Below are 19461 nucleotides of genomic sequence, written 5' to 3' on the forward strand. Positions count from 1 at the left end.
TAAAGGATATTTCATTTATAGGATGCACTAAAATTAATGTAGTATCGGAAGGTTTCCTGCCACTCGGGGCTAAGTCAAAGCTCCGAATAGTGTGGCACATACAATGCATGAAAACTGCAGATACCTAAAGTAATACTGTTACTACCTATTGGTCTCCACTTTTAATAGCTAATTGTCTTGCATAGCAGGCTCCAATCGGAGTAATAATAATCTTCTTATCCCATATAGTTGTATCTTCCTGCTACTTCTTATCTATCTTAGTCCTCCCGAGCCCGTCCCGCTCGTCATCGACGTATTAAGCAATCTTCCTACTTGTTTGTCCATATCTGCTCCGTGATTCATCCCGGAAGAACTGGCATCCCTCGGGAGCTAGGATGCCAATATTGTCTTATTTGTTTACTAGCATTCATACTATCCACGAGATAGAAGACCTAGTCCTTTGTGAGAGAAGACGCCATGCAGAACCTCAACCAATGAACAAATTGTCCGACCTCTTTGGTGACGATTTGACTAACGCTTTTGAGTATTACCAGAATACTTTACAGCTAAAACCATCATGTGAGATGCAGACCTTGCTATATAGACTTATGTATCAGACACAATTAGTGTACTTTATACCCTTGGTGGCCACTTTTTTTTTTTGGCTTGACTACCTACACATATTATAAGCGATCCAGTATAATCAGAAGCCAAATTCTCAAATAAACTTTCGCAAGGAGATATACTGTATCGTTTTACAGTATTCCACAAAAATTAGGCCTTAGAGACTTTATTTCAACCCAGGCGGCTGGAACATCTTTGATGCCGATTTATAGTACGTACACTATTGGGTAAAGTGTCCTCAAGTAGAATCCTGCTTGTATAGTGCTTAAGGCGTGCTAGAGTACTTAAAAAGGTCTTGATCAGAAGGTAAAATGGCCTACTGATGGATGTGGATTTCGTAAATAAAGTACCTGTAATGTGGGCTGCTAGAGAAGATATCATTCACTCAAGTAGCCAATAATGATTACTAGTAAATTCGCAGTTAGTTACTAAAAGTGGAACCAATGGCTTGAGCGACCCACCTTTGTTGCAAGGGGGGGGTAGGATGAACTAAACTTAGTTTGTTATCGGAAGGTTTCTTACCATTCGGAGCTAAGTCATCAAGGCTCCGAATGATAGTCGGGCGTGTGGAAAATATTAAAACCGCAAATACAATAGTCTTGCTATTATATTTGTCTGTTGCATATCCCGCAATTTTTACTTTTGAAAAACATTGTCAGGTATAAGCGATATGCAAATAGTGATTCATAATGGAACCGTCTCCCTGGAAGAATTTTGAAACTAACCAGCTTCATGCTGGATACGAACCCGATCCTGTTACGAGATCCACCGCGGTGCCCATCTATGCCACTTCTGTTCGTAAACCAGGACACTTTGTGTTAGAATGCTCCAGAAGCTAACAATTAGTATTGAAGAGTTTCACTTTCAATGATTCTGCCCAGGCAGCAAGACTATTTGGTCTTCGAGAGCTAGGAAACATCTATAGTCGCTTGACCAACGTTAGTAAACCGTTCTTCTTTTTCCTGACACTTGATACTATGAATAGGTGCTGAAAAAATAACAGCCTACGGTGGATGTTTTTGAGAAACGAATTGCTACTCTCGAAGGTGGCTTCGCCGCCCTCGCAACCGCTTCGGGCCAGGCTGCGCAGTATCTGACCTTGATCAGTCTGACTCGACCTGGTGACAACATCGTTGCCAGCTCTCATTTATACGGCGGCACATACAGCCAGCTTGCCGTGCTCCTTCCTCGCTTCAACATCACGACCAAGTTTATTCAGAGCGTGAAGCCTGCTGATTTCGCCGCAGCCATTGACGATAAGACGAAAGCTATTTATATCGAGAGTATTAGTAACCCAGACCTCCTTGTTCCCGACTTTGAGGCAATTGCCAAGATTGCGCATGACCATGGCATTCCCCTCATTGTAAGTTGCCTCTCTGTATTCACAGTATGCTGTGAATCCGAAGAATTAAAGAGAATTCTTCCACTGATGACACATGATGACACTTAGGTTGACAACACGCTCGGTGCCGGTGGCTACTTTGTTCGACCCATTGAGCATGGCGCGGATATTGTCGTTCACTCAGCTACCAAGTGGATCGGCGGCCACGGAACCACAATTGCTGGCGTAATCGTTGACTCAGGACGGTTTGATTGGGCCAAGCACGGTTCCAAATTTCCTGAAATGGTCGAGCCGTCGCCGGCGTACCACGGCCTCAGCTACGCCGCTAGCTTTGGTCCAGCCACGTTTATTATGCGCGCCCGCATTGAGATGCTCCGCGACGTGGGATCCTGCCTGAGCCCCTATGCCGCGCACCAGCTGCTGATTGGCCTTGAGACGCTGGCACTGCGAGCCGAGCGTCACGCACAGAATGCGGCCCAGCTGGCGGCATACTTCCAGGCCCACCCAGAGTACGTTAGCTGGATCCTGTGGCCCGGTTTGGACAAACACCCCAGCCACGATACGGCCAAGAAGTATCTGAAGCGTGGCTTTGGCGGGATGCTGAGCGTCGGCGTCAAGGGAGGCGCCGATCAGGGAAGCAGAATAGTAGATAACCTGAAACTGGTGTCTAACGTGGCGAACGTGGGCGACGCCAAGAGTCTAGCCATTCACCCATGGTCGACGACGCACGAGCAGCTGTCGGCAGAAGAGAAGAAGACCTCGGGAGTGACGGAGGATTTAATTCGTATATCAGTGGGTATCGAGCACATTGATGATATCATTGCCGATTTTACGCAGGCATTCCAAGAGGTTTATGGACAGTAAAGAGGATTTATGAAAATCTAAAACTATGTTACTACTTAGGATCACGCTATAGAAGAATACAGAGACAGGAAAGATTGCACCCAAATACAAAATGACACATTGTAGCGTTGGCGAAATTAATATCGTGCTACAAAAATCTATGGGAATTAATATCGGCTAAATATACGAACTAGGTGGACCATGGTCCAGGTCGAGTTCGGGTGCCAGGCCCGCTTATTATTTTAAGCTTATATAGGTAGTAGATCGTGTGGCGACGGTAGTGCGGGGTTCCTTAGTACATCTGAAGTTCCGAAGATAGCTTCATAGAGCTTCTCTGGTGCTTATGACGCAATTGTGAATGTTCATCAGTATTGCGGTCGCCTTACCGGAGTCGCATCAATATTACACCTCACAAAATGAATTGGTATATTATGGCACGATTATCCGAGTAGGTAACTATGAAGAGCTAGCTACCTCGGACCAATTACCTAGTATCTCTGTGAAGGTGGTTTGGTTGGATGTTTGTACTTTCTTTGTCAGCAGTGTGGAACTTACCACAACTTGGTTTGTAGCGAATTTGGTGCTGAGCGCCGCCGGGTATGAAGTATCACTACCTAGGTACCTAGGTAAGTATAGGTGGAGATTTTCGAGATTCAATCTCGCTAATATTTTGACGCAACAGCACTGTTCCTAGAGTTTACACACGCTTTCATTGGTCCATTTAAAAGACACATGCATCCTGCCTTACTACCTCCAATGAGATAGGTGTGTTCATCAACTCGGAACCCTCCGACTCGGATAAGCGTCCGAAAGCCTCCGATAGCTTAGCTTAAGGATTCATCTTGTAGATGTTTTTTTGACTATTTCGGGAGCTAGGGTGCTCCGTATTTATTTTAATATACGTGATGCTTTTAATATCCACTATTTAGATCATATGGCAAGCCTTAAAGATACAACGTAAATTAACTAAAGTGGTCATCTCTCCCTATCATTTCTCTCTATTTTCATTTCTTTTCTCTGAGGTCGTTTCCAGTTATTCCACACAGAGGTATCGGCCCACATCCATCCGACATGGCAGAAACCGTTCAAAACACGACATGGGTGTACCAAAACCCACCTACCGCGCTGCTGGAACCGGGCGTGACCACCACCTTTGAGAACCGGCCGGTGCAACTCGTAGCACCTCCTGGTGGCGTGGTCGTCAAGCTTCTGGTTGTCGGAATGGATCCCCATCAGCGAGACCGCATGCGCGGAGTCGGCAACGTGAGCTATGTTCCACCTTACGAGAAGGGAGAACCGGTCTCCAACTTTTCTATCGGCAAAGTCATCCACACAGACAACCCCGAATGGGAAGAAGGCTGCTTGATTGCTGGCATGCTGCCTATCTCTGAGTATGCCGTCTTAGACCTCGATTACCTCAACTTCAAGGTGTATGCCGCGAACGTCGTGCGAAAGGTGACCAACCACTACAACCTGGACCTCAAGCACTTCGTCGGCACGCTAGGTTTGGCGGGTATGACTGCATGGCTCTCATTTTACGGTCACGTCAAACCCCGCCCAGGTGAGACCATCTGGGTTAGTGCAGCATCGAGCTCGGTGGGTGAAGTAGTGGTGCAGCTCGCCAAGATGGAGGGAATGAAGGTGATTGCGAGTGTAAGCTCGGACGAGAAGCTGAAGTGGGTGGTGGACGAGCTGGGAGCCGATGTTGGTTTTAACTACCGGAAGGAGCCTGTGGATGCGGCGCTGAAGCGGCTGGCGCCGGACGGATTAGACGTTGTATATGAAATGGTTGGAGGTGACCACTTGCAGGCAGCGATTGAGAACATGAAATTCTTTGGGCGAATCATCAGCTGTGGCACGGTATGTGTGATTTCTTCCGCAAAGACAATGTTGTAGGCATCTTGGGTGTCTGAATATTGGCTAATGTTGTTTCCCAGGCCTCCCAATATAACAAGCCTCCCGAGGAGCGGTACGGTATCACCAACACGTCCGAGATCTTCCGTCGCCGCATCAAGATCCAGGGATTCATGTTCCACGATAAGGATATTTTCCAACACGTTATCAGCTTCTCGATGACAATGCCGAGATTGATTGCAGAGGGCAAGATCAAGTCACGATACACTATGTTTGAGGGGATCAACCAGGCAGAGAAGGCATTCCTATCCATGTTTACCGGTGGCAGCTTTGGCAAAACGGCATTGAAAATCAGTGATGAGTAATTGTGGTATTTATCAAGTAGGCTTCATAGGGAATGCGTATCTGGCATAACAAGGTATCGCTTAATGGATATAAAACAGAGGTCAAAGACCAATATCGCCATTTTTCGTATACCTTAGGCTTAAATGACTCCTCAAACGCTGTAACTTCTATATATCTACAGACTACTTATTAGTGTTAAGAATTCTAAAACACTAGTGCGAATAGCTTTGCAAGACTTAACTGTTGAGAGGACCCAGACTACTTAAGAGAAATGGTGAACAGTCTGATAAAATTAAACAGATAAGCCACCAAGAAGTTTATGCGTAAAGCAGACCAAAAAGGCCGATATCGATCTCTGACCTCTATCCTATACTGGTGAAGCGGTATATTTTGATGCCGGATAGGTCCCAGAGCATTACACGGTGGGCGCAGTTAGTCATGTTTAGAGATTTATACTCAAGGTAAGGTTATAAAATAACGAGGTTGACAAATTACTGTTACTCGACGAGAAAGAGGCAATAAGATGCTACGCATATCAATTTTTATAACATACATACATATATAAAATTGCAAACACACGTCTATTGATTCGATATCGGCAGTGGTCCTGTCAGTGAGAGCTGAGAGCCATTCAGCCGCTATATCATATCTCGAAGATGATCGTACCAAAAACCTTTCAAGATATCGTTTATCTGACGGGATTCGATAAGAAAGGCGTCGTGGCCATCCTCGCTCACGATCTCCCGCAACGTGGCACGGGGAATCGACCGAGCCAGCTCCTCCTGGTCGGCAAAAGTATACAAGCCATCACTCTTAATACCGAGGACCAGTGTGGGCTGCTCAATCAGGGCGAGTGCATCCGCTATGGTATCAGCGCGACCCCGTGCTACATCGTGGCTGTCGAGCTTGTGGGTCAGAGCCAGGTAGCAGTTACTGTCGAAGCGATGGGTGAATTTTTTGGCCTGGTACCGGAGATAGGACTGAACAACAAAGGTAGGGTTGGAACTGGGGGTTGCTGCTTTCGGTGGTTGGGTTTTTTGTATGTGCTTGGTTGTGATCCCCTTCTCTTTACTATCATAACCCTGACGGCTAAATCGATGTTCTAAAGCGTCTCGGCTTCGATATGTCAGCAAGGCGGCCATACGAGCCGCTTCCAAGCCACCTATCGGGGGATCGTCCAAGCTGTAACGGCCGCCGTGGAACTTGGGATCATGGTAGATAGCGTGGCGTTGAGTTTCACCCCAGCCGATAGCCCAGGCCCCTTGATGGGCGCAGGTTGCAATGGCCACAATACAGCAGACGTAGTCTTTGCCCTCGTATCCCCATTCCAGAGCATGCATGCCACCCATCGAGCCGCCTACTACGGCAGCTACTCGGCGCACCCCGAGATCGTTCAGGAGCAACCGATGTAGACTTAAAATTCGGTGCTTGTTAGTGTTTTTTTTTTTACAGCGCATCTTGAAACTGAACATACCGCACATCATCACGGATGGTGGTTGATGGAAAGTCGGCACCATACCATCCCTCGGCATGGTCACCATTCTTGGCTGTGACTGGGCTGGCCGTCCCATAGGGACTTCCTAGGCTATTCATGCATATGACGAAGAACTGGTCTGTATCAAAAGCCTGACCAGATCCCAAAAGAGGTCCCCACCAGTCACTAAGATCTGCACTCCCCGAGAGAGCATGGCAGACGACAATGACATTGTCTGCGCGTGGAGACAGAGTACCCCATGTCATGTATGCGACGGGGACATTGCGCATCTCTACGCCAGAATCGAGTGTAAAGGAACGCTGGACGTAGACCTTCTGCCCTGGAATCCAGTGTGCGAATTTATTTTCAGATGCAGGTTGTTGGCCATTTTGTCTCGTTTCCGAAACTATTTTTTTGTTAGTCAACTACTGCTAACCTGCTGGAGGAGTCAAGCTCTGACTACAAACCATGTCTTTGACTTTTCTCTTCCGCCACGAATTTGAAACATGGTATTCACGTTGTTGTGTGTTGATCATGTTGTGAGATCACTGTGGTGTCACTCTGGCGTCGGTCCGTAAAATTATGCAATGCCACAAGGTTATTTCAAGGTTATTTCAATTCTATTTCTGAATAGAAATACTACCGCTATTTTATCATTGGTAGGACTTGGTGCTCCATTTAACCAACCACACGTAGTTAGCCACCATCGGAATTGAAATCCACGTGCTTCTCGGCCTGACTTCCGAAATTTACGGAAAGTTTCTAGCAAAAGCTTCTGGAACTTCGGAGCTAAGTCCTAAAGGATGTATGTGGATGCAGGGGATGCGTAAAAGAGAAAGAGATCGAGGAATTTAGACACATCCATGTTCATTCAGCATCGGAGGGTTTCAGGGGCTGACACCGAACAACTTGATAGCAGGGTTGTAAAGCTAGGCTAAAATAAACTTCATACTCATTAGGTTTAGTTTCTTTATTAAGCTAATTAAAATTATATAAAAAGGCATTTTTTATTACAGGATTATTAAACAGTTATAAAATATTAATTAAATAGTGATACATATAAGTTTAATTTATCTTATTGTTTAATAATAATTATAATTAGTAAACAATACATAGTAAAATTTATTTATATTAATAAAAAATATTTCTTTTCTAAATATAACTAAATAAAAATTATTACAATTTATAATAATAGTGTATATATTTATTAATTATTTGCTCTATCAAAAATGCTTAGTTTAGTTAACAAGCTATATATATAAATCAATTTTGTAGCAACCAAATCTAAATCCAAAAACTACTAATTAATTTGGCAACCTTTATCAAGAGGCCATGATTCCTGATAGAAACCTACAATTTCAGTACCACCTTCATCTTGAATTCCATTTTGCAATTACGCAACCGCCAAAAGTGCTGTAATCAATCTCAGTATCTAATCTAGTCTTCAAGATGCGGTTCCTTTGTCTCCACGGCTACGCCCAAAGCCCCGATGTCCTCAAAAAGATGATGGAAGAAATCACAGAGCATCTCCCCAGTAACTGGGAATACGAGTACTTTGAGGCGGGAATGGAGCCATCCAAGCTGGTATTACGTACTTCGTCTCTAAACGCTCATACCATTCCATCTTCGGACACGAGCTAACCCCCCAATCCATAGCCAACTTAGATCAAGTCCCCTTACCAAACTACTGCTGGTGGAATTATCCGTACTCTGAGGATATCCAGAATGCTTTGGACCGTCTTATTTCGTTTATCGACTCCGAAGGGCCCTTTGATGGCCTATGGGGCTTCTCCCAGGGCGCCTCCATGGCTACCCTGCTGCTGCTCGAGCATCAGAAAGCGAATCCCGGTACGCACGATTGGCCGTTCAAACTGGTTATCTACAATTCGACCTTTCTCCCTTATCGTCTCGATTCCGGCTCGGTCACATGGGACAAGACGGAAAAGGACCAACTACAGGTAACATACCAACCTGGCGAATTCGACGCCTCGCTTGGCAAGAAAAATGTCGATTGGAAGAAGGATGAACGCACCGTGTATGATTATCAAGTTCTCCAGAGCAAGAGAGTACAAGACGAGGGCCCCTTTCCAGTCCAGCTCCTGCTCAAATACCGGTCTCAAGACGTGGCAGACAAGCTGACCGTGCCCTCTGTCCACGTGCGAGGTGTCAAGGATGAATATTTCTTTGTCAATGACTCAGTATCCGAACTGTTTGATCCTACAACAGCTAAGAAGATGATTCACCGTGGCGGGCACCACTTTCCCCGGTTCCCGGATGAGCTGGTGCATTTCGCTGAATTGATCGTTGAGACAGCTGCCTCCATTATCTAGTTGACAGGCTATTGTTAAATAAACACCATGCCGCTTCTTTATAGGAACAATGTACCAATTCTCAAGCTAGCAACAACAATATTCTGAATCGCTTTGGGATTTATCACAATCCCCACTGAACTATCTTTTGTCAGGTGATAGAGAAACTCTGACGCATCTAGTTAGTACCTTGTTGCAACAAGAAGAGAAGATATAAGAGAAACAAAGACTTCCGTTTAAGGAAATGGAAGGGCGGAGATAAATATAAGGGAAGCTTTATCCGGTATCCAAGAATTCAGATTTAATATCCAAAAAAGTACAATTTTTACTGCTTACAGCTAATATAAGTAAAACTACAAGTTCTGCAAAATACATATATTTAAATACTTTTTAACTATCTTAACTTACTTTTTATATAATATTAATTCATAATAATATATATTATATTTTAAATAATAAGTACTGTAATTTAATAATAACTTGAATTTACTTATTAATTTTAACTTACTTATTAAATAAATTGTAATTTAATATTATAATTTAGGAATAGGTGCTATAACTTGGTAAGTAAGTGCTATAATTTAACGGATAAGTGCTATAACTTAGGGGGTAAGTGCTGTAATTTAACAGATAAGTGCTATAACTTAGTGGGTAAGTGCTGTAAAGTACATATACTTTTTTATACAAGCCCTGCTATTTTTGGATACTGAATCTGAATTCTTGGATACTGGATAAAGCGTCCCTAAATATAATCATTTTATGATACCTGGCTGCTATCTAGCAAGAAAGACGATTTTTGTCCCACTTGGTTCTCTATCACTCTTCTTGTAAGGACCTAGTCTTCTACTGAGGATCCCTGAGCATCGCGCTCAGTATCATGCCAAGCAGTCCATTCAAGCGTTAATTCGAACAATTTAATCCAAACCTTTCCATCTAAGCCTGAGACAGAAACGTGCTTGTAGGGGGTACTTCAGTATCTTTGCTAATGGGCAGCATAGTTGATGTACTATGGACTGGGCTGGCCTTCGAATGGTTCTTGCCTGTTTGACATAGAGAGTGAAATCCAACATAGTATTCTGATTTTAGGCTGACATCAAGGTGCTTCTATAAATACCTCATATTTATTAACTAGAGGGGAAATCAAGTATAAGTAGACTTGACAATGTATCTGACTCGGAATATTAACTCTCTTTCCAAGATGCATAGTGATAGAAGGCTGAAGAATGGGAGGGGCATCGTATATTCCTAGCATGATGAGGTTATTCAAAGTCTGGCTGGTTATCATTGCTACAACCGACGACTCGCACAAGAGGATCTTTTCCTCGGCAAAGTAGCGGAGAATCACGGGCACTTGGGTAAACCCAGATTCGACCAGACTGAGATTGGATTTGTGACACTCGTTGCCCACCACCGCTCTAGAGCAGCTGCGGATATTTGAGTGGTGGCTGTTCTTCCTTGTAAGTACACCACGTGTGCTGCACATAAGATTGACATGGATTGTGGGGGCCAGATCGTTCCTTTTGTCAGGCAATTTTATTGGTAGTGTATACGACAGTTAGCTCGACTGCAGAAATTATGGGACTTCGTTTTAGTACAATATTTATTTACGATCGTATTCGCAGGATTTAAAATCATCCTATTACCCCACTTTGCCGAACTACCTAGTCAGAACCGTGTTATAATTCCGTAAATAGTTGCCGCGGGCTTTCATGTCACTGAAAGTCCGAACGCAAACTTCCGAAATAAGTCATCAAGTTTATAAATCCGTAGATAATTGCCGAGGGCTTTAATGTCACTAAAACTCCGATTTTAGGCTTCACAAGGTGGTTTATATATATTGAAATAGCTGTATATAAAAATTCATGAGTTTATCTCCATCTGCATCTTAAACCTCGACACGAATATTCTTGTCCATCTTGTCTTGTCATTTCCATCATGGACGCTCCTCCTGAGCCTTCTGTCTCCTCTTCCGACGACACACGGCGAGCTGAGGACGCCCCTCGAAGCAGATCCGGGATCCTATCTAATTTCTTCAACACGCGCCTCGACGATGATGTCTGTAACCATCAATACTCCGGAAACGGCATAGCCGACGACCCCTACATTATCGATTTTCTGCAAAATGACTCTCAGGATCCTTTGAATATGCCCATGGCGCGAAAATGGACCATTACTGCCCTCCAGGCTATGTCCGCGTTGGTGGTGACCTTCGCTAGCTCTATATACGCCAGCAGCATTTTTGATATCAAGAGGCACTTTGACGTGTCTGAGGAGGTAGCCACACTGGGCTTGGCGCTCTTCGTGTTAGGGTTCGCCCTGGGACCGCTGATCTGGGGGCCTTTGTCCGAGTTGTACGGCCGCAGGCCTATCTATGTGATTTCATTTATGGCATTCACAGCGTTCAGTGTGGCGGCACCGGTCTCGCCTAACATTCAAGCCTTATTACTTTTTCGCTTCTTCGGGTGCGCTTTCGGTTCATCATCGATGACGAATGGCGGGGGCGTCATTACAGACATGTTGACCAAGGAGCAGCGCGGAGCGGCGATGGGAGCGTTTGTCACGGCTCCTTTTCTAGGGCCGGCACTTGGTAGGTGGTAGATACCCCTGAACTTCTTCCATACAGCCTTTTTGCCATTTCAGTTCTTGTGATGGACATCTGCTGATTCTTGATTTATATATTTAGGACCCATTGTCGGTGGTTTTCTAGACGAGAACAAGGGCTGGCGCTGGACTCTCGGTTTAATCGCTATCATGGCTGGTGTGGTTTGGATTGCTACCACACTAGTCACCCCCGAAACATATACGCCGTACATCTTGCGATCTCGAGCGAAAGCCCTCTCCAAGGTGACGGGAAGTGTTTATATATCCCGTCTTGATGCGGGAGAGCCGCCCAAGACACTCACACAGGAGCTCTCCGTCGCTCTCTCGCGCCCCTGGGTTCTTCTGTTTCTCGAACCCATTATCCTGCTGATGTCGCTGCACATGTCTATCGTCTATGGCACACTATACATGCTTTTTGCGGCAATTCCCACCGTCTTCCAAGGTACCCGGGGCTGGAACGAAGGCCTCGCTGGGCTTCCGTTTGTCGGGGTCACTATTGGCGTCTGTCTTGCCACGGCATTGTCAGGCGTGGACAATAAACGCTATGTCCGTCTGTGCGAGACAATGGAGGCAAAAGGGGAAAAGGTTGAACCAGAAGCCAGACTGAGTACGTCTATGGTGGGCTCTGTTATCCTTCCAATTGGTTTGTTTCTATTTGCATGGACGACGTATCCCTCGGTGCATTGGATCGCACCCGTTATTGGCGCCTTGCTATTTTCGTGTGGACTTGTTCTAAACTTCATCTCGCAGATCAGCTATCTGATTGACTGTTGTAAGTTTTGATACTTTATTCGTGATCCTTGGTAATAATGCACATGCTCACCTGTGTACAGACACTATCTATACTGCTTCTGTGCTGGCGGCTGGCTCGATGCTTCGATCCTTTTTCGGTACTGCATTTCCACTGTTTACCACCCAAATGTATGCGAATCTCGGAGATCAATGGGCGAGCTCTATCCCTGCATTTTTGGCGCTTGGATGCGTGCCTATCCCGTTCCTGTTCTATAAGTATGGCCCGAAGATACGCTCTAAATGTAAGTATGCCTCTGAAGCAGCAAGGATGTTGGAGTTGATGCGGCGTGGGCAAGACACCACGATTGGAGGCAAGCCAGAAGTGGTTGTAGAGACTGTTTAGTGGTTGCGATAAATTTATTGACTTTCTTCGATACATGAGATGGCGCCAGTATAGAGATTTTAGAGAGATAGAGAAAGTATGCAAATGTAGATTCTATATTTCATCATGATAGAAAAGCTGTAACCTGTAAATAACGCCCTAAACGGTATTCCATAGTATTTTACAAAACTCCACCCAATATTGGAAGTTACTCTCACGAATCTTTTTTTTCTTCTTTAGGTCCCATGTCTATGGTGACTTACAAATGAAATATCTCCTATAAATCTTTCATCTGTCGCATTTTCGATTTTAGCGAACGAACGCATCGCGTGTGGTCTTCTCCGGGGCGGAAAACAGCGTTGAGAAGAGACTGACTTTGCTGTCCTGCAAATAGTCCGGTGACTACATCCTTGCCATCATCTCCAGGCTTTGTCGAAACGCGGTAGTGCTCTGGTAGGCCAAACAAAGTCTCAATCCGCTCCAGCTGGTATTCTATTTGATGCACCAGCAGGGTTCCACAGAGTTTCCAATTGGGTAGAATTGGCAGGCCGCCCAGGTATAACGTGGGTGTGGATGTTTGGTAATGTGGCGGTGCTAAAGTTGTCAAGGGCGTCGGGGGACCGCCGCTAGCTAAGTATTCAATCACGGCGGTGAAGATGCTGTCGTCAATGGAGACAATCTGGAGATAGCAGGACAATGCCACGAGGAGTTGGGTGGTACACAGAGGCGATGGACCAGTGTGGTACATTGTCAGTGGAGTGTGCTCGACTACCCCCGTTAACGGTTGAAGGCTGGCTAGGAGTCTTTCCAGTTCTCTTGAAGCTCTGGCGACTGAAACTAGGGGGTGTTCCTTCCCGACCTCTTCATCGTGGCTGCAGCTGCTCTCTGGAGACATGGTGAACCTCAGGGCGTCCTGCACGTCCCACGATGCTGATCGGACGTGAAATAGTTGGTTGCAGAGATCCAAATGCAGTTTGGATAGTAGTATCTCGACATGGTCAATGTTGTACACTGGCAGCCCAAGATCCGTAGGACCGGCCTTCGGCATGAGTAAACAATTGCTAAATTGATATGGCGGGCCGGTAGGCTGGGTTGATGAATCGAGATCCCCTCGGGCATGCTGTGGTATCTCAGCGGCGGGCGGAGTACCGGGCAGGCTTGTTAGTGGAGGAGAGAATGAGCAAATGTCATCAAGGTCGTTGCTCAGGGTGAGGTCCGTTTGCTGGATGCCAATTTTATCCAAAACACTGTCAAGAGAAAAATCGAATTCTAGATTGACAATGCCAATATCCGTCCTATTGATGCTGACATCGACAGGAGATGTATCACCCGTCTTTGGTGGTGTTAAAAGCTCGTTGGGATCGATTATAGTTGGCTGCCGTGCTGGCGGACGGCCAGTTGGGCGGGTCATGCCTGTGACACACTTGATTCCAGATTTTATACACCTATTGCATGCGCCGGAAGATCGCCCCTCATCTCGATAACATCGCAACTTTTGGAAACGACAGCGATCACATGCGGAACGTTTCCAAGGAGCTCTAGTGTTGAAGTCGCCCCCCATCTTGAATGCAGAACAACGAGCGTGAATTACGGTCAAAGAAGCAGTAGTTCAAAATTTAGCAGAACGAAGAAGACAGCTGAACAGCAGGTAAAAACTCGAGAGAGACAGATGAATTCTAGGTAAATGAATTACACCTCTGCGGAATTTTAAGTAAAAGCTACCTTTGAGTATGGTTCTTTATACTGTTATATAACAGCTTGGTAGGCCATAAGCTCGTGTATGCGCGAAAAATATAAGCACTAAGTTACAATTAATAAACCGCCAGCTTATATATGCAGTAAAAATATAAGCGCTAAATTACAATTAATTTTTGAAGATCGGAATATTATAAGCAGCTATAGTGTTACGACCTGATCCTTTGAAGTAGGTTGGTCCCTTATAGGCAGCTGGCTCTGTTACAATAATTGCTACAATTGTATATTGGCCTGATCTTTTGTCCTGTTTAGCAAAATAACATAATGAATTGTTCCATGACAATTACGAAATGCTAGCTGCCTTGGGTTTGATTTTGGCTTGTTGTTTAGGTTATGAGAAATTCTACAAAGGCTTTACTACTAATAGGTGTTGTAAAGTGCATGTTATAGGGCATGTTACAGAGCTGGTGGAGGCCAGAGCAGCTGAAGAGATATAGCTTAAAGGTGTTACATATAGGTTTTAATAATATACCCTGAGAGTAAAATTATATTATAATTTAATTAATCTATTTATTTTAAGGTATATTTTTAATTTAAATTATAACGTTTATAACAGCTTTCAAGTTAATTTGATATAGTAACTAATAAAAAATTAATATAATTTAAAAAATATTTAAAATATAAAATATAAAATATAAAATATAAAATATAAAATATAAAATATAAAATATAAAATATAAAATATAAAATATAAAATATAAAATATAAAATATATTTTTTAATTTTAAAATTTTAAAATTATATATAAAATTATATTTTTTAGAAATAAAATAATAAATTAACATATTTAATTTAAATATATTAATACTAATTAGCTTTTAATATAATTAATAGAACATAAATATAAGAAGGTGTAATATATTTATTTAATTTAGCCGCCAGGAATAGGTAGTGCTGAGCTTTTATTCCTGGAGGATCGAGATTATTATACCAAGCTGGGGGTTGTTTTATAAGAGAGAATATATGTTGCCCTTGTTATTTGATACAAGCTATTGTAAGATTTTATAAAGAAGCCTAGCTGCACCTGGAAGTAAAAGAAGTTAGTGACCTAACTGAGGTATAACTTGGTTTACAAGCTTATTATAATATTTAAAAAATAAAAGAAATTCAAAAAAAAAAAAAAAAAAAAAAATAAGAATAATATATATATAACTATTATATATATAAAGAAAGTTTATTCGATTTATATTAAAATAATAATATTTATTTAAAAAAAAATTTATATATTTTAAATTATTTTTATAAATAATAAATTATTATAATTATTATTACTTGTATATAGTAACTATAACTTTAGATAGTATATTATATATTAAATAGTATAAGAATATTAAATATTAGATTAAAAACCCTTGAAATCAAGCAAGTAAAACTACAGCAAGAATTATTAAATATAGCTAAGTGGAATATATTAAGCCATAGCTAGCTATACAAGGCCAGATGAAACAGGAAAATCCCTCAAACAACAGCAAGGTTAGACTTTCGGTCTAGCCGATTTCCCCTTTTCTAGTCAGGGCAATATTGTTCCATAAAGGTGGCGTAATTTAGTTAAGGCAGCACTCATCAAATAGATCGATAAAGGAAGGTTAAATATCGTACAATGCAATTAGTATTAGCCCCCTGTCAAGTGCTGTATTCCCTTGGACACTAGTTCCGACACCGCCCTCTCGGTAATAGTACTACTGTCTTTTCGGCAATAGTACTACTGTCCTTTCGGCAATAGCACAACTGCTTACTTCCGATACATAAGACAACTGAATAAAAAGTTATATATATAATTTATTACTTTATATTATATTAGTAAAGTCTAATACTAGTATAATGTAATCTAGATTTTATTTATAAATACAGTTATATAAGTCTATTATAATGTAATAAAACAAATTTTTATTATTTTAGTAATAGTATATATTTAATAAAAAATTACAAGGGAAATATATTTATATTTATATTTATAAAATTTTATTTTTTAATATATATATATATATATATATATATAATATTATTATATTTCTAAAACTCAAATATCAAGTTAAAAATTACTATTCTAGCAATTAATATAATAAAATTAGCTAAGATTAAAATATAAACCTGTTATGGTAAACTAAGTTGTAATAATAGCTTTTAAAGCCCTGTAGATTATAATATAGCACAAAGTTACTTTTTGCATAGCTATTAATAAACCTATCCCTATACTAAACTTATATGTAAGCCTGTTTAATAGCCATCTCCAAGGCTGATTCCTGATTGCTATTCGGTCAGCTCCTTGCAACACTATTTCCTCTTCTGGCCTTGGCTAGAATAACACTATTGTTTCCTTTATCTAGCCCTTAGTTAAAATCCTCTATCAAAGAGGGCCGAATAGCCCTTGTAGTTAACGCATACAAAGGTCAGAGTTAAAAGAATAGCTCAGGGTCAGGACAGGGCTACCCCTGCTAAACAGTATTACAGCTTCTTCCTAAAAAGGTCTCGGGTTTAGGATATTGTCAGCATAGAGAATTTGAGGCCGGTTGTCGCTAGAAGCATAATTGGCCTACTAGTCTGCTGTGGAGCAAAGTTCATCATCTTCATTGCCTTGCATTTAATATTTGCTAACTCTATCTGTTTCCTTAAGATTTTAGCTGTTGTTGTTGTTGTTGTACACGGAGTACCCTGAAGAAGCAAATTGAATCCTTCCGCTACATTCTATTCGAAGGATCACAAACGGGTTAGCCTGGTACAAACCCCACATATAATATTGTTATTAATTATTTTACTTTCAGGTCCGAACAATTAAATTTTCTAATAAAATATTAAAACATATGAGATACCAATATGAAATTTAATAATTTAATAAACTGCTGTTACAGTGAATAACCTGCTGTAGCTGGCAAGGCATAAACGAGGAGGAGCCTTGCCGGAGCTTTAACTTCCGCGGTATTAGATTGCCTTAAACTCCGGATTGCATACTAGATCTGCCGAGTTGTATTTTCCGTTGTAACGCTATTCTAAACTAGGTAAGGTTTAGATACTAGGCCACGGCCTGGATGACGTTTTTTCTCCCCTGCAGTTAGCCTCTCTTGTCCTAGATCGCCACCACCGTTGCTGTCTAACAACCTTAGACCAAGTCTTTAACTCGTAATGCAACCAAGGCCCAAAAAAGGGTCGAATTTCTCTTCTTCTTTAATCTCGCTTTCAGGGATAATTTCTAGACAACAGCCGATTGCCCAGATGCTTGGCTAATGGGCTAGACTAGGCGTCCAAAGGCCCGCAAGAGAGCCAGTTCAGGTTGGACTTAAAATTCGAATCCAGGGGGCTTGTAGCCGGCCTTGATTATAGTCTTGTTGCCTGCCCCAATTTTTATCTCCAACTTTGACCTCTAGAATCGATATTCTAGTTAATCTGCTACTCAAATTCCTATTCAAATGCTATCAAACTTCACAAAAACCAACATTTTTATCTCTTTGCTATTATACAAGTAGCCTAAGGTAGGTATCACGTTCTTTTACTCTCTATAGCGTTTCACACTAAGCAACTCAAGTGAATATACTCAATATAATGCATATTAGAGAGGTTTATAACAAGCCAGTATTTATGATCCTTCTTGTGGTATGTATTTGAAATACAACTAAGTTTATCAGTATTGCCTTGCTGTATTCTCTTGAAGTACTACATTGTGGGTCATTCTATATCAATTAATTCCCGAAGTGTCCTTAGTTTTCTCCTGGCTAATTGTAGTAAATAGTGGAGAGATATATATTAAAATTTACGGTCTAATATTTGGAAGGATTACAATAGGGAATTACAGTAGGGAGTACTAAAGCTACAATTCCTCCTTTTCCCCCCTTTTGCAGCTAGCCGGTGCTGAAGCTCCAGCAATCTTGCCTAGCTTGTATTTCTTAGAACAGTGTGTATTTTATAATATAATGGCTTTTCATTAGCTATAGATTTATTACAAAGTCCCCCGTCCTTTCGAGCCCTGAAGGCAACTCTTTTATATCTTTCTCACGCAACCTTTTTGGATTCAAGTATTTACTATAACTTAATCTAGAATCTTTTCTTTTTGCTTTACCAATTAGTATATATAGCACTTTTTATTGCATATTGGTTGGGTGTGTCGTCACATATGCTGCCCCATTCTTGTCAAAGCAGAAGTCATCTGGCATAAAACCTGAGACAAGAACGCCGGATGAGGACTGGCTTGCTGCATGTTCATGAGTGCCGCCGTTGTTGGATGCAAAAGCCTCAAACGAAGTGTTAGCGGCTTCATCCGGAGAGATAACACCACGGGCGAGCACCTCAGCCTCGCCGCTGGATGTGATTCTGTCGTCAACAGGTACGCGACAGAAACACAACGTGTTGTGTTGGTATAGTACACATAGGTTATTCCACCAATACTTCGGACCTTAATGCCGTTCGCGCCCATCTTCACTGGATTCTGAGGAGGGTTGTTTGTTATATCATTATCAATACATACGGAATAAGTCCCATCCACGAGATTGATGCGATAAATCTTGCCAAAATATGAATCTGCGGCCAAAATAGTGTTGGCATTCCAAGTGGCAATTCCGTTCAGCTGGCCAATTTCTGGCATTTTGACCACTTGACAAAATTGTGGCTTAGTGCCATTGAGGTCAACGATCCAGAGGCTGAAGCTTCCGGGTACCGCGCCCTCGTGGGCCGCCACGTGATATATTCCAGCTCCCACGGCGTAGACATGAGGAGAGACCTTGCAGAAACCGGTGAGAGATTCAACACCTGGAATCGTAACGATAAACTTGCCTGTTCCTGTGGCAGGATCTACCTCCCAAAGCTCATTAACGTCCTGACGTGTAAGGAGGAGACTCCCGTTGGGACATGCTGCGATGCTCTCAAAAAATGAAGGTTGAACACTCAGTTGGAAGATAATTTTGCTTGTGTTTGCCATTGCGGATATTTTCTCTTGAAATCTGGTTATGGGAAACGTATTGCCAATACCTTATTGAAATGTTAAATAAGTATTTCAGAATATTAAGTGAGGTAGATGGTTTTATGATTCGTATTTTTTATCTTCTTCCGCTACGAACAAGAATAGACGTCAATATATACTCGTCGACAGATCCACTTCGCCATTCGTAATTGCCTGGCAGCGCCGGTGAATCCCGAAGGTCGCAGCTTTTTAATCTTGGATTGCGTAAGTTAGTTTCTCAGGTGCAAAGTTCAAAGGATCCCTCGGTCTATCTCCAATGTTAGTCCAGAGGCT

The 19461-nt window shown here is 42.4% G+C and overlaps 7 protein-coding genes across 7 annotated transcripts; 4 read left to right on the top strand and 3 right to left on the bottom strand.

Moving 5' to 3' along the window:
• Positions 1 to 1111: 1111 nt before the first annotated feature.
• GGI43DRAFT_418898 (Cys/Met metabolism PLP-dependent enzyme-domain-containing protein) lies at positions 1112 to 2904 on the top strand. The gene is made up of 4 exons (XM_083207598.1): positions 1112 to 1397; positions 1458 to 1541; positions 1607 to 1966; positions 2054 to 2904. The coding sequence occupies exons 1-4, from the start codon at positions 1293 to 1295 to the stop codon at positions 2807 to 2809; spliced, it is 1305 nt and encodes a 434-aa protein (XP_083055219.1). The 5' UTR covers positions 1112 to 1292; the 3' UTR covers positions 2810 to 2904.
• Positions 2905 to 3711: 807 nt separating this feature from the next.
• Positions 3712 to 5076, top strand: GGI43DRAFT_303136 (MDR family NADP-dependent oxidoreductase). Its single transcript, XM_083201569.1, has 2 exons — positions 3712 to 4648; positions 4726 to 5076. Exons 1-2 carry the CDS (start codon positions 3860 to 3862, stop codon positions 5005 to 5007), a joined length of 1071 nt encoding a protein of 356 aa, XP_083055220.1. The 5' UTR covers positions 3712 to 3859; the 3' UTR covers positions 5008 to 5076.
• Positions 5077 to 5625: 549 nt separating this feature from the next.
• GGI43DRAFT_426559 (Alpha/Beta hydrolase protein) lies at positions 5626 to 6969 on the bottom strand (the record flags this gene model as incomplete). Its single annotated transcript, XM_083208675.1, has 3 exons — positions 5626 to 6400; positions 6462 to 6796; positions 6925 to 6969. The coding sequence occupies 3 exons, from the start codon at positions 6967 to 6969 to the stop codon at positions 5626 to 5628; spliced, it is 1155 nt and encodes a 384-aa protein (XP_083055221.1).
• Positions 6970 to 7910: 941 nt separating this feature from the next.
• On the top strand, positions 7911 to 8791 carry GGI43DRAFT_388871 (serine hydrolase FSH; the record flags this gene model as incomplete). Its single annotated transcript, XM_083204122.1, has 2 exons — positions 7911 to 8052; positions 8118 to 8791. 2 exons carry the CDS (start codon positions 7911 to 7913, stop codon positions 8789 to 8791), a joined length of 816 nt encoding a protein of 271 aa, XP_083055222.1.
• A 1914-nt stretch (positions 8792 to 10705) lies between these two features.
• Positions 10706 to 12506, top strand: GGI43DRAFT_388872 (major facilitator superfamily domain-containing protein; the record flags this gene model as incomplete). The annotated part of the gene is made up of 3 exons (XM_083204123.1): positions 10706 to 11357; positions 11454 to 12143; positions 12205 to 12506. The coding sequence occupies 3 exons, from the start codon at positions 10706 to 10708 to the stop codon at positions 12504 to 12506; spliced, it is 1644 nt and encodes a 547-aa protein (XP_083055223.1).
• Positions 12507 to 12670: 164 nt separating this feature from the next.
• Positions 12671 to 14046, bottom strand: GGI43DRAFT_432375 (Zn(II)2Cys6 transcription factor domain-containing protein; the record flags this gene model as incomplete). Its single annotated transcript, XM_083209556.1, has 1 exon — positions 12671 to 14046. The coding sequence occupies one exon, from the start codon at positions 14044 to 14046 to the stop codon at positions 12763 to 12765; it is 1284 nt and encodes a 427-aa protein (XP_083055224.1). The 3' UTR covers positions 12671 to 12762.
• Positions 14047 to 18313: 4267 nt separating this feature from the next.
• On the bottom strand, positions 18314 to 19146 carry GGI43DRAFT_388874 (uncharacterized protein; the record flags this gene model as incomplete). The annotated part of the gene is made up of 2 exons (XM_083204124.1): positions 18314 to 18530; positions 18596 to 19146. 2 exons carry the CDS (start codon positions 19144 to 19146, stop codon positions 18314 to 18316), a joined length of 768 nt encoding a protein of 255 aa, XP_083055225.1.
• Positions 19147 to 19461: the final 315 nt, after the last annotated feature.

The sequence above is a fragment of the Trichoderma evansii genome, assembly GCF_050947405.1.
Source record: "Trichoderma evansii strain SZMC 28006 chromosome Unknown GGI43scaffold_41, whole genome shotgun sequence".
Classification (NCBI taxonomy): domain Eukaryota; kingdom Fungi; phylum Ascomycota; class Sordariomycetes; order Hypocreales; family Hypocreaceae; genus Trichoderma; species Trichoderma evansii.